General features: G+C 41.7%; 2 protein-coding genes across 2 annotated transcripts; one reads left to right on the forward strand and one right to left on the reverse strand.

Annotated features, from left to right (window-relative positions):
• The first annotated feature begins 1894 nt into the window (after positions 1-1894).
• On the forward strand, positions 1895-8303 carry aifm2 (AIF family member 2). The gene is made up of 9 exons (XM_029521242.1): positions 1895-1963; positions 3155-3331; positions 3530-3645; positions 4220-4345; positions 4476-4568; positions 5480-5588; positions 5666-5818; positions 7303-7503; positions 7578-8303. The coding sequence occupies exons 2-9, from the start codon at positions 3157-3159 to the stop codon at positions 7727-7729; spliced, it is 1125 nt and encodes a 374-aa protein (XP_029377102.1). The 5' UTR covers positions 1895-1963; positions 3155-3156; the 3' UTR covers positions 7730-8303.
• LOC115055437 (elongation of very long chain fatty acids protein 6-like) lies at positions 6697-12785 on the reverse strand. The gene is made up of 4 exons (XM_029521243.1): positions 12643-12785; positions 11377-11508; positions 10389-10540; positions 6697-9999 (listed from the first exon to the last, which is right to left on the reverse strand). The coding sequence occupies exons 1-4, from the start codon at positions 12744-12746 to the stop codon at positions 9575-9577; spliced, it is 813 nt and encodes a 270-aa protein (XP_029377103.1). The 5' UTR covers positions 12747-12785; the 3' UTR covers positions 6697-9574.
• Between the last annotated feature and the right edge of the window lie 634 nt (positions 12786-13419).

A 13419-nucleotide genomic window follows, 5' to 3' on the forward strand; every position in this document is an offset into this window, starting at 1 on the left:
AGACCTGCAAAATAACATTTCACTACCATAGTTCTTTAGAAAAAATTCCCATCCAGGCTGTCACGTTCACACCATTACCCTGACAGCAGTACTATATGCTCTGTTCTTTATTTTGAGCAGATACTATGACAAGAAACAAATCATTTTTAAAGAGTTTTCCAATTGCAATTGCAAATATTTTACTGATCGTATTATTTGCTTATTTGTTGGTGTTGGTGGGGGGGGCTGTTATGCGTTATATTTATCTATATTCCGGCCTCACTTTCTGATGCTGTAAAGCAGTTATGCTCAAAGTAAACGACTCAAAACACCATCGAGCTTTTTTCGAGCATAATGTTTCGATGCCTCGCATCACTACATGAAAATTACGTGACTCCCCAAATAAAGCAGGGCTTTCAAACTCGCACAATTTCTCTGAACTTCGTGGGTGTTTGAGAACATGAGAGTTTTGTGTGCGTTATTGCTATAGTTTCATTGATTTATAGCCAGGGAGAGTGAGGTGTAGGTAAGATTAGCACACAATTAACAGCCAGTTATACATGTACGTTGGGGACACATTCAAACACTACACATTCTGATTTCACTGCCGTGTGAAAAAGTCTTCTCCAAAGCTGGAGATGTAGTGACAAAGATGAGAAACAGGCTTAAGCCAAACCCAAGCAAAATTATGTTGTTTTAAAATAAAAAAATCTCAGCTCTGACCAGCATCGCCTCCATTTTGTTACACAAGCATTTCCCAATATTGCAAAAGCATATCTTTATTACATACAGTATTTTATGGTGGCACAATGACATAAAACAAAGTATTATACTATACAGTATATTGTTAATGTAAAAAAGCTGTAAAAAATTTAAAGATGCACATTGAATCTTTCTTGTTAAACACCCAGAACAGCGCTTTACAGTTTCAAGAGACTTTGCCCTTTGCTGTCCCAGCCAAATGCTAAGTTGCCCTGCAGGTGTCGCCATATTTTAACTGAACCAAATGCTTCCAAACAGTGAACAATTTAAACACAATTGCTTTATATTGGTTCAGAAAACTTCGTTTTCGCCATCACTACTGTAAAGTTTACTGCGATACTTTATCAGGTATTATTGCTCACTTCATCAATGATAAAGTCTATTGATCAACCAATAAGAAGAGCATGTAATATTTAGCTGTTAGTGGTGGAAACTGAGCACTTAGCTACGTTTTAGAGGTAGTTCTAAATATCTTTGCAATTAGATGTACAAATATTAAACAGTTCCTTTAATTATTATACTGTTATTACATTATCATTCAGTCATCTATGTAATATCCCCCAGTTTAGTTTTTTTTTATATAAATATTGTCCCTATATGGAGCATTCAGAAAGTCTGGACCCCATCGCTTGTTTCACATTTTATAAACCGTCTCCACTCACACTGCGTTAGTTCTGCAAATACCAACCGATGCCATGTGACAGAGCATAATTTCATGCCATGTCACTGTTACAAAACTGTGAGTCTGGTATCTTTTCATTACAGAGATCCAGGCCGTTTGTCTCCAGGGCAGGTATTATCAGATCCGTGTTGATAGTTTCAGCTGTGAGATTTAGAAAATACAACCCATCACACCAGACATGATTATTTCTGAAGAATTCTATCTTGTTTTTCCACTGGTAACTGTCTCTTGGGTTTTCTGCCATTCTGGAAGTTGAGTTGAAGCAGTAGAAGGTGAAGCCAATTTTATCCCTTGTACTGTGGTTTATGGAAGAACGTACGCGTGTCCGAAAAATGTTAAAATTACAACGTCTCCTACAGCATTTTAAGACAGCATCTGTCTGCCCCGCCCCCATTTCCTTCAATGGGCAGAGCTAAACAACAACAACTGGGGAGTTCCTGGATGTGACGTAGCAGCAGCTGAGAGGAGAATTCCGGAGCAGGAAGCGGACGTGGATCAGCACAGAACATCAGCTGCCTCGGACACATTTACCTGACACAGGTGAGTTCAAGTGCCGTCGTGGGAGCATCAATGCCAGAGTGGAGACGCTCCCACTTCCACAGTAGACAGACTTTCTCGCTCTCGTCGCGTTTGGATCAAAACGTTCAGCTTGTCTGTGACTTCTTGCGCTTTCCCCCCACTACAAATAATTGGGCCCAATCTTTAACTGCTCTTCATGATTAAACTTTGAACTACTCGCTCTTCCAAACTACTTTCAGCTAGAAATGTGATGGGGCAGAATGTTCAGATATCATCCCCAGAGTGGAGAGTCTTACTCCTCTCCACTCCAATCTTACTCACCTTAGCGCCTACAGGTTTGACTCTACATGCATCAATTTAAATCAAAGACGAAAGAAACCGTGAGTGTCTCCCGCTGGTGTTGATAACAAAACAAGCAGCCTTATCATTTGCAAATTCCACAGTCACACCAGCCATCTTCCCCCATTGGTGCTAATGCTGCTTTCTCTCTAAAACATCAATCTGTTCTTTCGATGATCCAACCTTCAGCTTTTCCTCAGTCCTCCTCCTCCTGGGAGGTGTTCTACACAGGCTCTTAAATCTGCCGTTTGGGCAGCGTCGACAGTTACACAGCTGCTGCTCATCAAATAATTAAATATGCAATTTGTCCCCCTCTTCTGATTGGTGGACTGAGTTGGAACCATTTTTTTTGCCTAAAGCTGCGTTCAAAGGAATTCTATTGCTTTAATACGCTTTCACCTGCTGATGTCAGTCAAACTTACTCATTCAAAAATCATCCAGCTGTGCCATTACTGTCATTATTTCTTCTACTTATTTCTACTGTGATTCCTGTTACTACCACTACTACTATCAATACTACTATTCCTACTGTTCCTACTACTGCTACTACCATATTCTACCACTGCTGCTATCACCGGTACTAGTGCTACTGCTAATAATAATAAATACTATTACTGGTAATTCAGCTTGACTAAATGAGAGACTGTGCTGGGATGAGGGCAATTTATCAACTTGTGTGTTGACATTTCTGTCACTCACATTTCGTAGGAAATGTTCTAGTTGGTATTACTTCCTCCTGTTTTGGCTATCACAGAATAAAATTGCCAGACTGCTTAAATAAAAGAGCAGTATTTATGCCGAAAAAATAAACTGAGTACAGCCTGAGATACAGGTGTTCATAATCTCAATTTGCGTGTGTGTGTGTGTGCGCAGGGATGGGGGCTCGGGTCTCAGTGGTGGAGGGAGTCCATGTGGTGGTGGTGGGCGGTGGCTTCGGAGGCATCGCTGCTGCACAGCAGCTGCAGGATTGGGGCCTGAGCTTCACCCTGGTCGACCCGAAAGACGCCTTCCATCACAACGTGGCGGCGCTCAGAGCGTCTGTGCAGCCTGGTGACTACACACTGTACCTATTTAGTGCTTATATCTCTGTTTAGTTTTGGTTATTTATTTATTTAGTCATTTTTCAAAAGCCCATATTTATATTGTAGTAGTTTGCTTTTATTTTATGTCACAAGTAATACCAACCCAAACAGAGTTAACAACATTGTGTACACTGTGTGTCACTTTTGACCTGTTTCCTGGCTGCAGGCTTTGCCCAGAGGACCTTCATCCCCTATGCTGAGACTTTTGGAGACAGTTTTGTACAGGGTCAAGTGGACCGAGTGGATACACGCAGACAGATGGTTGTCCTGCAGGGAGGGAGGGTGAGGACAGAGACAGGGACACAGACTTTTTCCTGACTTTGTGCTAAGCTCGTCTAACAGTTTACCTCTGCTTTTCTTTGCTAAGCTAGGCTATCACTTTGCATCTGATCATTGTGCTTATCAAGGCTAACAGATTTCCTTGGCTTCTCTTTGCTAAGCTAGGCTAACAATTTCTCTCTGCTTCTTTATGCTAAGCCAAGCTAACAGTTTCCTTCTGCTTCTTATCACCGTCCAAAGATGTGCATGTTTGGGTTAATCTGTGACTCCAAATTGTCAGTAGTGTGAGTGTGAATGGTTGTTTGTCTTTGTTTGTTGGCCCTGTGATGGATTGGTGACTTGCCCAGGGTGTACCCCTGTACCCCTGCCCTGGCCCAATTTGAGCTGGAATTGGCTCCAGCACCCCCGTAGAAACGGATAAGCAATAGAAGATGAACAGATCTAAATGAATCTAAAACAGCTGATCTTTAGAAGGATTTTTCCTTGAGATTTTCACTGAAATCAGACAAGACAATTCAATCTTTGTTACTTGTGAATTTAACGGCTAAAAATCAAAGCTTGTTTCTTTATGCTGCAGGAAATCCAGTACTCCCACCTCATCCTGTGCACTGGGACCAGTGGTCCATTCCCTGGGAAGTTCCCTGGGAACACTGTGGTGTCATATCAGACAGCCATCAAGAAATATGATGACTTTGTCAATCAGGTACAATAATGAGATTGATACTAGGGTATGCAGAGAGCCTGTATATTCCTATCCATGCATTCAGCTGTGTGTTTGTTTGTGTGTGTGTGTGTTGCGGGGTTGGGGGCGTTCTATGTGTCTGTTTACACAGGTCCAAGCTGCAGACTCTGTGTTGGTGGTGGGAGGAGGGTCCACTGGTGTAGAGATGGCTGCTGAGATCAAGACGGAGTATCCAGACAAAAAGGTGACAAAAAGTCAGATTAGTGTGTTATTCTCGCCTCTGACCTCTGGCGGTGATGTTTGCTAAGCAGAAAAATGTTACTTAAAATGCAATTACACTGTTTCTGTAATTAGTGACTGGGGCTCCGCACAGAATCACTTTCTGAGAAGGATGATTCAATCCAAGCTCAGACACACAGCTGCAATCAATGATGTCATCAGACTGCTGATCAGCTGTTACTACTGACATTTCTATTAAACTGCAGAACACACAGAGACAGATATACAAACGCACACAGACACACAAATTTACACACAGAAACACAGCTGACACACAGACACACAACAGATAGACAGCACTTGTCAGTTCTTACAATAGTGTCACAGAGTGTATGTGTGAAATAGATGTCTAAAATAAATGTAAGTATGCCTGTGTATATTCTCATTCACACAGGTCATAGTAATATCCAACCAATGATTGAATCGAAAGCAACTGAGGTCTGGACCTCTTGAGATAGTCTCTACTTTGATACAGATATAATTTTCACATTTACGTTCATAGTTTTGGTACTTCTACTATTGCTCTTGGTAGTTAACTGTTGGGGAGTTGAACTCATTTTATCCAGGTAGTGAATAGTGGTTACAGAGACACTACATTGACCACACACTGCAGGGTGGTTTGGTTGAGGGAGGCCTGTGACAACCCCCCTCTGTTGGTGGACCATCTCTCAGCTCTCTCAGCTCAGTTCAGAAGAATGGGGCTCAGAACAGAATTTCTCCAAAAACATCCATTAAATTATTTTAATTAAAATTAAAACTAAATTATTGACTAAAGCTTGATTAAAGCAGAGGAAGCTAAGAAAGATATAAATAAAGTAGCATTTGAAAGAAAATAAGTTAATGTCTGTGATCCTCATGATTTACTCTCATGTTCAGGTGGTCCTGATTCACTCAAGAATCGGCCTGGCAGACCCTGAGTTGCTGCCCAGTGTCCGACAACAGGCCAAAGAGGTTCTGCTGGAGAAGGGAGTGGAGCTGCTGCTGGGTATGTTTAATACAGGTGTTTGATTCAGTTCGGAACAGGCCCTGCTTGTGCTTTCTGAACCTGCTCTCGTGTTGTAGGACAGAAAGTGAGAAACATGTCTGAGTTGCAGCTGAATGTCACCCAGAAGAACATGGTGGTCTCCACTGAGAGAGGAGAGACGGTGACCACCGATCTGATCATCTGCTGCACTGGGCTCAAGGTCAACTCTGCAGCCTATGCCTCCAGCTTCTGTGAGTGTTTGGTCATTTGATTGTGAGGTGGCAGCACGGTGGCACAGTGGTTAGCAAGAAGGTTGTGTGTTCAGTTCCCAGCCTGAAGCCTTTCTGTGTGGATTTTGCATGTTATCCCTGTGTCTGCGTAGGTCTCCTCTGGGCATTCCAGTTTCCTCCCACCGTCCAAAAACGTCATGCTTGGGTTCATTGGGGACTCTAAATTGTCTGTAGATCTGAGTGTGAGTGTGAGTGGTTGTTGGTCTCTGTCTGTCTCTGTATATTGGCCCTGCGGTGGACTGGTGACCTGTCCAGGGTGACCCCGCCCTCACCCAGTGTGAGCTGGGATTGGCTCTGGCATCCACTGTGACCCCACAATGTAGAAGATGAATGAATGATGTGCAAGGTCATTGTTGATGTGTTACTGCAGTAGATTTAGCGATTGGTACAGAAGTGAGAGCTGCACAATCAAGACATTATTCACACAATCCACAGTGGGATAAAAGCTTTGTGATGAACAAAACAGCAACACAAAAAAGGAGTCATTACACACAGTTGTTTCCCAACTACTTCCAGTTTTCATGCTGCTCATTAATACTACTTATCAACACAGGATTGTATGTCCCAGCACTGTATGAGGGTCTACCACAGGCTCACATAAAGCTATGCAAATTAATTGACACTGCAAGTAATTTACAGTCACCATTTAATTTAGTGCCCCTCCCTGTGTCACTGACCAGCCAATGGGAGATGAGGACTAAGGGCAGGTTGTGTTTCTGGCCGCTAGAGGTCAGCTCAAGCTTTAAGATACTGCATATATACAGGCCACATCATAAACCTATATCTTTAGTGTATATCCACAGCAAGTCAGAGACCTTAGACTTAAACTTTTGCCTTTAGAATTTATTGTGCCAGAGGCAAAATTCTTTTTGTATTTCATAGATGCCATACTTAAACAGCATTACACAACAGACTAAAAGATGACACACTCAGAAGGGCCTGTTATTTAGGGTAGCTATGGCTGTGGGGATCAGACTTTTCGCAAAGCCAGTCCTTCTGCATTTTAATGTTCCATCTGTGTCCTGATGGCAGCGGTGTGAGATGTTCATGTAGTGGGTGTTTACACTCCTGTTTTACTGAGTTTGCAATGCATATGGTGGTCTTGTTATTCAGCTCAGTGAGGGTGGTGGTTGGCAGACCAATTTTTTTGGAATGGTGCTGGTTATGGGTACGAGTTTTATATGGCTTTTAACAGAGAGCATTTTATAAAAACAGGTAGAGCAATATAGAAGAATGGGTTGGAATATGTTTTGGTAGAGCAGGAGTTGTGGAGCACCAGAATCCTATTAGCTTACAGTTAGCCTATAGACTAAATATATACAGTATTATACTCTTTACATACACAATATATATATATATATATATCAGTAAATGCAACTAAGGGCAAAGGTCAAATTTGAATTCAGTCAGCAACAGATAGACCCTTTGTGATATTTCTTTGACAGCTGACAGCCTGACCAATAGTGGTGCTCTGAAGGTCAACCAACACCTGCAAGTTGAAGGATTTTCCAATGTTTTCGCTGTGGGTGATTGCACTGACATCAGCGAACCCAAGATGGCTTACCACGCTGGACTGCACGCTGCCGTGGCTGTTACCAACATTGCTAACAGTCTGAGTGGGAAGCAGCTAACTTCCTATCATACAGGTACACACACCCACAGTCTGTTTTCAGTTATCTTATGAAATTCCTGGTTGATTTTTGCCATTATCTTTTGCTAGGTAATGTCACCATGTTGTTAGCGATGGGCCGAGATGACGGTGTTGGTCAGTTTAACGGTTTGAAATTGCCTCGTTGTGCTGTTGCTTTGGGAAAAAGTCGAGATCTGATGCTGTGGAAGAGCTGGAGGGAGATGAAGCAGACTCAGCCCTGACACCCACAGCTGTTTTTAGAAGGCAACTCACTAGCATAATGCTTGTCCTACGTTGACCCTTAAATCAGACATGTACTCCCAAACATTTTTGAAGGCGTGAGGAGCCGACCTGTCTTCACCAGTTTTAAGTCTCCAACTGGTAATTACACAAGGACAAAGTTCAATACAAGAATGTGTCTCTACATCTAATGGTCCATCCTCTTGTTCTGCTGTTGCTGAGTAAGATGTTCACAGGACGATAATCTTTCTCCAAGAGAAAACATAGTACTCGATTAGAAACTGATTCTGTTAGAGCCATGTTGATGAAATCTTGCAAAAAGCTCCTCAGCATGTTCACAGAGAGATCGATCAATTAACGTTCCTTTTATATTAGTCTATGTTTAACCCCAGAGACTAAGTCATACTGTGGCTGAGAGCAGTAAGAAATTAGTCTTTACTAGTCATACACTGCACAGGACAAGACTTCAGAATTTACCTCATTACCTTTACCCATTTAACACCAGACCAAAAGATGCCTTGTTTTATTTATTTTAAGTTTTTCTATATATTGTCTGTGCCAATTAAAAAAAAAAAACTTATTGCAGTAGTTTTAGCCTGAAAACCTAGCCCATTATTTTAACACTTCTCCTTAAATCTTTATTTAACAAAACATATTTAAACCTAAAAAGTATTTCATTCAGAAACTTGTGTTCATGCAAAGAAATCCTACTGTCATGATGCTGCAGCTTCGTTTCAACCTCAGACAGAAGTTTTCACAATCACATCATTAAACCTCAAAATAACATGTACAAAAACCATAAATAGTCATTCTGTGTTTTAAAATTGAGTCATTGTGACAGTGAAAGACCAGTGTTCAGAGAGTTCTCCAGCAGACACACAGACACACACACACACTAAATAATTAAGTCAATAAATAGATACAGGAACGTGAAAATGCAAGGAGAAATGATTCTGAGTGGAACAGGATGGGGAAGAACGCTCGGAAAGTCACAGTATTAACATTTCAAGCAAATTCACTAAACTGAAAGAGTGTAAATGGTAACTAACTTTTTTTTTTTTTAACTTTTGGTGGTTAAAAATCCCTCTAGTTATTAATGGCATTTCCCCCCCCTCATTTGATGCAAGTTAATATTTACACAACTAATCTGAATATTTAATCTATTAAATATTGTCTCAGTTTGAGCAGCAAATTTGTTTCCTTGAAGGACTTAACCACCTTCAATTTCAGCTCTAACTTTGGGGAAAAAGAGGAAAAGCTCCTGTGTGAAAGAAACAGATCAACATTAATATTTCTTAGGTTTGAACATTTGAGAGGAAGCAGCATTAGGTGTGAATATCTGGTCTGACTAAATCTGCTGAAGTGACACTAGAGTGCATTTCTACTTTGGCAGCATCTCGAGCTGATCAGCTCCTCTTTGACAGGAGGGGAAGTGAAATCTGTTAAATCAGTAGGGCTGGTTTCATGATCCTGCTGGAACGTGATGGGTGTGTAGCAGTGGACAAGGGAAGACAAAGACTTAGGCTGTGGAGTCTCAGGTTACAGCTGTCCTTAAACTGATTTAACTGAAGTTTAGGTTCACTGCAGGATTACAAACAAAAACCTGTCAAACACTAGTGGGGAAGATAAGCGAAAGGTCCTGAACCTAATAAATAAAGATACACAAATAAACCTGTGCTAAACAGTGTTGTACAGTGGATGTGGATCAGAGTCCTTCAGAGATCATTCCTTCCTCAAGTTGTCTGAACTGATAATTTTCCTCTGTATGAAACTGTTATTGCCTTGTTGGCAGCTTCAGACCAGACTTTGTGGTCCATCTACCATCAGTCTGATCCTCCTGATCTAATCTACTGAGTCTTGCGCTCAGCACTGCTGCGGCAGAGGTAGGTATGGTAGAAGAAGTTTGAGAAGAGCAGCAGGTAGCTGAGGTACATGAGCGCAGCCCAGGCAATGTTGTCAATGTGGGAGGGGCAGTCCCCCTGCTGCATCCAGTAGTACACCAACCCACTCACTGTCAGCCCCATGGCCATCTGGGCAATCTGAGCACTGGTGATGAGCACAGCAAAGGGCCGTGGCACCCGCAGGCCTGCAGCACGCATTGTGTAGTAGCTGTACATGAGAGCATGCACCCCGTAGTTCATTGTCATGAACCAGCCTCCACCAGCCACCATGTCTTTATAAGAGTACCAGGAATAGAGCAGCACAGTGATATGGTGGTACCAATGCAGGAAGAGCAGCTTCTGTTTCCTCAGGACGATGAATGCTGTGTCGCCTGGAAGACAAACAACAGGGAGTCAACAGCAGAAAAAGGTGGGTTTGGGCACAAGAATGGAAAAAAAATATAAATTGTACATTATTTAATATAAATGAAAAAAATAAAGCAGCCTTAGTCTGAACAAGGATTTTAACATAACTTTTTTACATTTTGTCTGACACTTCCCTTTATTAGGGACAAAAGTACAGACCATTATAATCCAGATGAAACACAAAGCCAGGTTTTATTGAATTGAGCTGCTGTTATTCACTAAAATATTAAGAACATTATCACTGAATAATCAAGCCCCCCCCAATTCTAAACAATTGTTGAAAAAATGTGATTGAGTAAGACATAAGTTTATATTCTATAACTAACTAGATCAGGATCAGAGGCCATGAACTGACCGAGCTCTGGAGCTTTGCTCAGGACAAATGCATAAGCCCAAAACTTGCTGACTGGTCCACTGTAGAAGCTCTGGTCACAGATGGACTGTCTGAAGCCGCTGCTGCTCAGTATGTGGAGCATGTAGTAGCCAGTCCGGATCGCACCCACGATGCTGCACAAAGAACCCAGGAGAAAACCCATTAGAGACTGAATCAGGCATGTAATGAAAGCTAAAGGTCTATCACCAAGTAATGACAGTACAGATTAAAAAAAATAAAAATAAAAAAAAATGTAAATACTTTGCTCTGGAGAGTCAGAGGTGCTAACATGTTACAGTCTAGCTAATGAGCTAACAAACGCAACTACATTAAAGTAAAATCCTCTCAATATTTTACACTGAAACCCAAAGATCCTTCTGTGTGCCTCATAGATCTGGGGAAAAAAAAATGAAATAAATGTATTACCAGCAAATATTTTCATAGTTTGAAACTGTCCAGCATTTTCATTGATTAACCATTAGACAGTGACAGGAGTTGTTTAAAGCCACCTAACTGTTTAGTTCCCAGTTGCTATGACAACCACAGAGGGGGGTCCAATGTTAAACTGGTTTAAGTGGTCAATTGTGTTCAGTTTCACCTCTGACACACACACACTTGACATCTCACTTTCAAATGCAAGTCAAGTTGGAAGAACAATTCATTTCCATTCAGAAAACAGGATCAAATGAGTGTTTGAATGAATATTGCATGGAGCTGATGCTAGCTTTATCCTCAAACATTTTAAATAATCTGTCTTAATACTGGGCTTGAAGTCACTGTCTTGGGCCATGAACACTGAGTTGTTGAGTTTGTAGTCTGACTCAATAACTGTTGCCATGTTGACTGACAGCTCTGTATTGTTCTCAGGTGACAAACACTCACAAAACAAAAGACACCTGAAAACTGGATTAACATGCCCAGGATCTCCTTCACTGTTTGGAAGTTTCTAAATGAGATAGATGTACCTTACCTGAAGAGAGCAAGGCTCAGTGACCAGAGGATGAGCAGACGCCGCAGGTTCATTTTGGGTCGAGGCTTCATGTAGTACTGACCTCCAAACACCAGGATGGCATACAGAACACTGAACACGAATGACTTGGACCTGCAAACAGTTAAGAACTGTAAATAAATACATGGTTCCTGTCAGAGCACTGAAGTTAAGCAGCATCTTCATAGCTATTTTTTGGGGGAGGGAAGAAAAAAAAAAAAAAACCAAACAAACACATTTCCAGTAATATGCTTAAGGGTGAGTGGAAATTGGATTGAGGGTGATAGTGCACCTTAAACTAAAAGCACAATGGCAAATTTCTACTTCTCTTCCCCAGCTCTGAACCCAGGGGTAATAGAAACTAAGACACTGCATTTGGAAGAAGACGGTTAGCTCATATTGATATTGGGTTTTTTTTTAAAAAATAAAATCTATAAAGAACTTTAGTTCAGCACTTTTACTTTTTTAAAAATAGGAAGAGAGCAGAGTGAAATATGTGACAGGAGGAGGCTAGTCACTCTGTTGCTCATCAACAGTAGATGAAATACTCCCCATTTCTGATGTCACAAGTTGATCCACCTGTGACACCATCCATTAAACACCTGAGCCCATTCTGACTGATCCACCAGCAGTGTGCGCGCTCTAATCAGGAATTTGAACGGCAGTTATCCATCAGTTCTTCATTAGCAGCGCCTGATGTGGGAGCAGCTGAGTAGAAACTGTCCAACTGGAATGACCTGATATAAACGTCAGATACCTCCAATACCCAGGTGTGACATCGCCCTGCAGTGAGTCAACTTGAGACTGCCTCAGGTCGTCTTGTGTAACGTTTTGACAATTCCTCACATTCCTTATCGCTCATTGTAAATCCGAGCGTGAGGCGTTTTCCTCCAGTCTGTGCTGGTCCGACAGCTCCACCAAATGCTTTTCACAAAAGATGTTGCTTAAAAGGTTTGTGTCTGATCTTTGAGTAGGCCAACTCTTAATACACTAGTAGAAATGTTTCTATACAAAGAATGTAAAGACGTTGCATTCGGATGTTCAGCATAAATAAAACAAGAGCTCAGCATTTCTCTAAAACATGCGGATATAGAAGTGACCAGAGCTGTGTCCGCCTGCTGACGCCTCTCTGGGTGATCGGGCAGGTTAACGTTTTCAGATCGGAGTTAATTAGTTTACTGTTGTATTCCGACTGTATTTGGCAGAACTTGAGCCAGTCAAAGGCTTAAATAAAGTTTTATAGCTCACCAGTTGGCCTGCATCCACTCAATGGCTCCCCTCTCGTCAAAGTGTCGCTCGAAGACGTACTCCGACAGCGGCAGATGGAGGTCGGTGCCATTCCCGTGCAGCATGTCTCTGCCTCGGCCTCTTCAGATGAGCTGTATGAAGGCGGAGGACTGGCCCCTGTGTGATCTGCTGCCTCTCCTGGCACAGTGTATTTAAGCCTGCCATCGGGGGGCGAGGCCTCCGCGACACACCCTTTTCATTCACAATTTCACTGACTTTTCTCACAGCTGATATCGGATCGTGACAGTGAAGCTCAGTTTCTGTGTGAGTCTGTGATGTGAGCTGCAAACCTTGTGCAAACCTTGTGTCCTGAACAGTTTGTTCTAAACATACAGAATCAAACAGGAGGTGCGGAGAAGGTGAACATGGTCAGTAGCATGAACTACATTATGATAAATGTATTTTAGCACTATGATTAATGTAACAGCCTACAGTTTAAGGAAACTTATAGGATTTTAAAGGTCACATGTTTTGTTTTGCTCCAGTAAAAATTGTGGGGTTTTTTCTTAGAACATTTACTCCAGCTGACTCACTCTTAAGTTGCGTAATGTAATGTATGCTCATGTGGTGGATATTCATATTCATTCAGTTACTGCACAGCTTTTATCAGAAAGCTGATGCTACTGGTGACCAGTGTTGGGTATAGTTACTTTGGAAAGTAGTTAATTAGGTTACAACGTTACCATCAATTAAGGGTAATCAGTTACGTTACATCATTCCCTATGAATAAAAGTAACG

This window comes from Echeneis naucrates, chromosome 15 (genome assembly GCF_900963305.1).
Source record: "Echeneis naucrates chromosome 15, fEcheNa1.1, whole genome shotgun sequence".
In the NCBI taxonomy this organism is placed as follows: Eukaryota; Metazoa; Chordata; class Actinopteri; order Carangiformes; family Echeneidae; genus Echeneis; species Echeneis naucrates.

Excerpts from the sequence above, each read along its gene's own strand:
- aifm2 (XM_029521242.1), top strand. The coding sequence starts at position 3,157 with ATGGGGGCTCGGGTCTCAGTGGTGGAGGGAGTCCATGTGGTGGTGGTG. Across the intron at positions 4,569-5,479 it reads CGGAGTATCCAGACAAAAAG|GTGGTCCTGATTCACTCAAG; the intron begins GTGACAAAAAGT and ends TCTCATGTTCAG. Across the intron at positions 5,819-7,302 it reads AGCCTATGCCTCCAGCTTCT|CTGACAGCCTGACCAATAGT; the intron begins GTGAGTGTTTGG and ends TTTCTTTGACAG.
- LOC115055437 (XM_029521243.1), bottom strand. The coding sequence starts at position 12,746 with ATGCTGCACGGGAATGGCACCGACCTCCATCTGCCGCTGTCGGAGTAC. Across the intron at positions 11,509-12,642 it reads GAGTGGATGCAGGCCAACTG|GTCCAAGTCATTCGTGTTCA; the intron begins GTGAGCTATAAA and ends AACTGTTTGCAG. Across the intron at positions 10,541-11,376 it reads CTGAGCCTTGCTCTCTTCAG|CATCGTGGGTGCGATCCGGA; the intron begins GTAAGGTACATC and ends TTCTTTGTGCAG.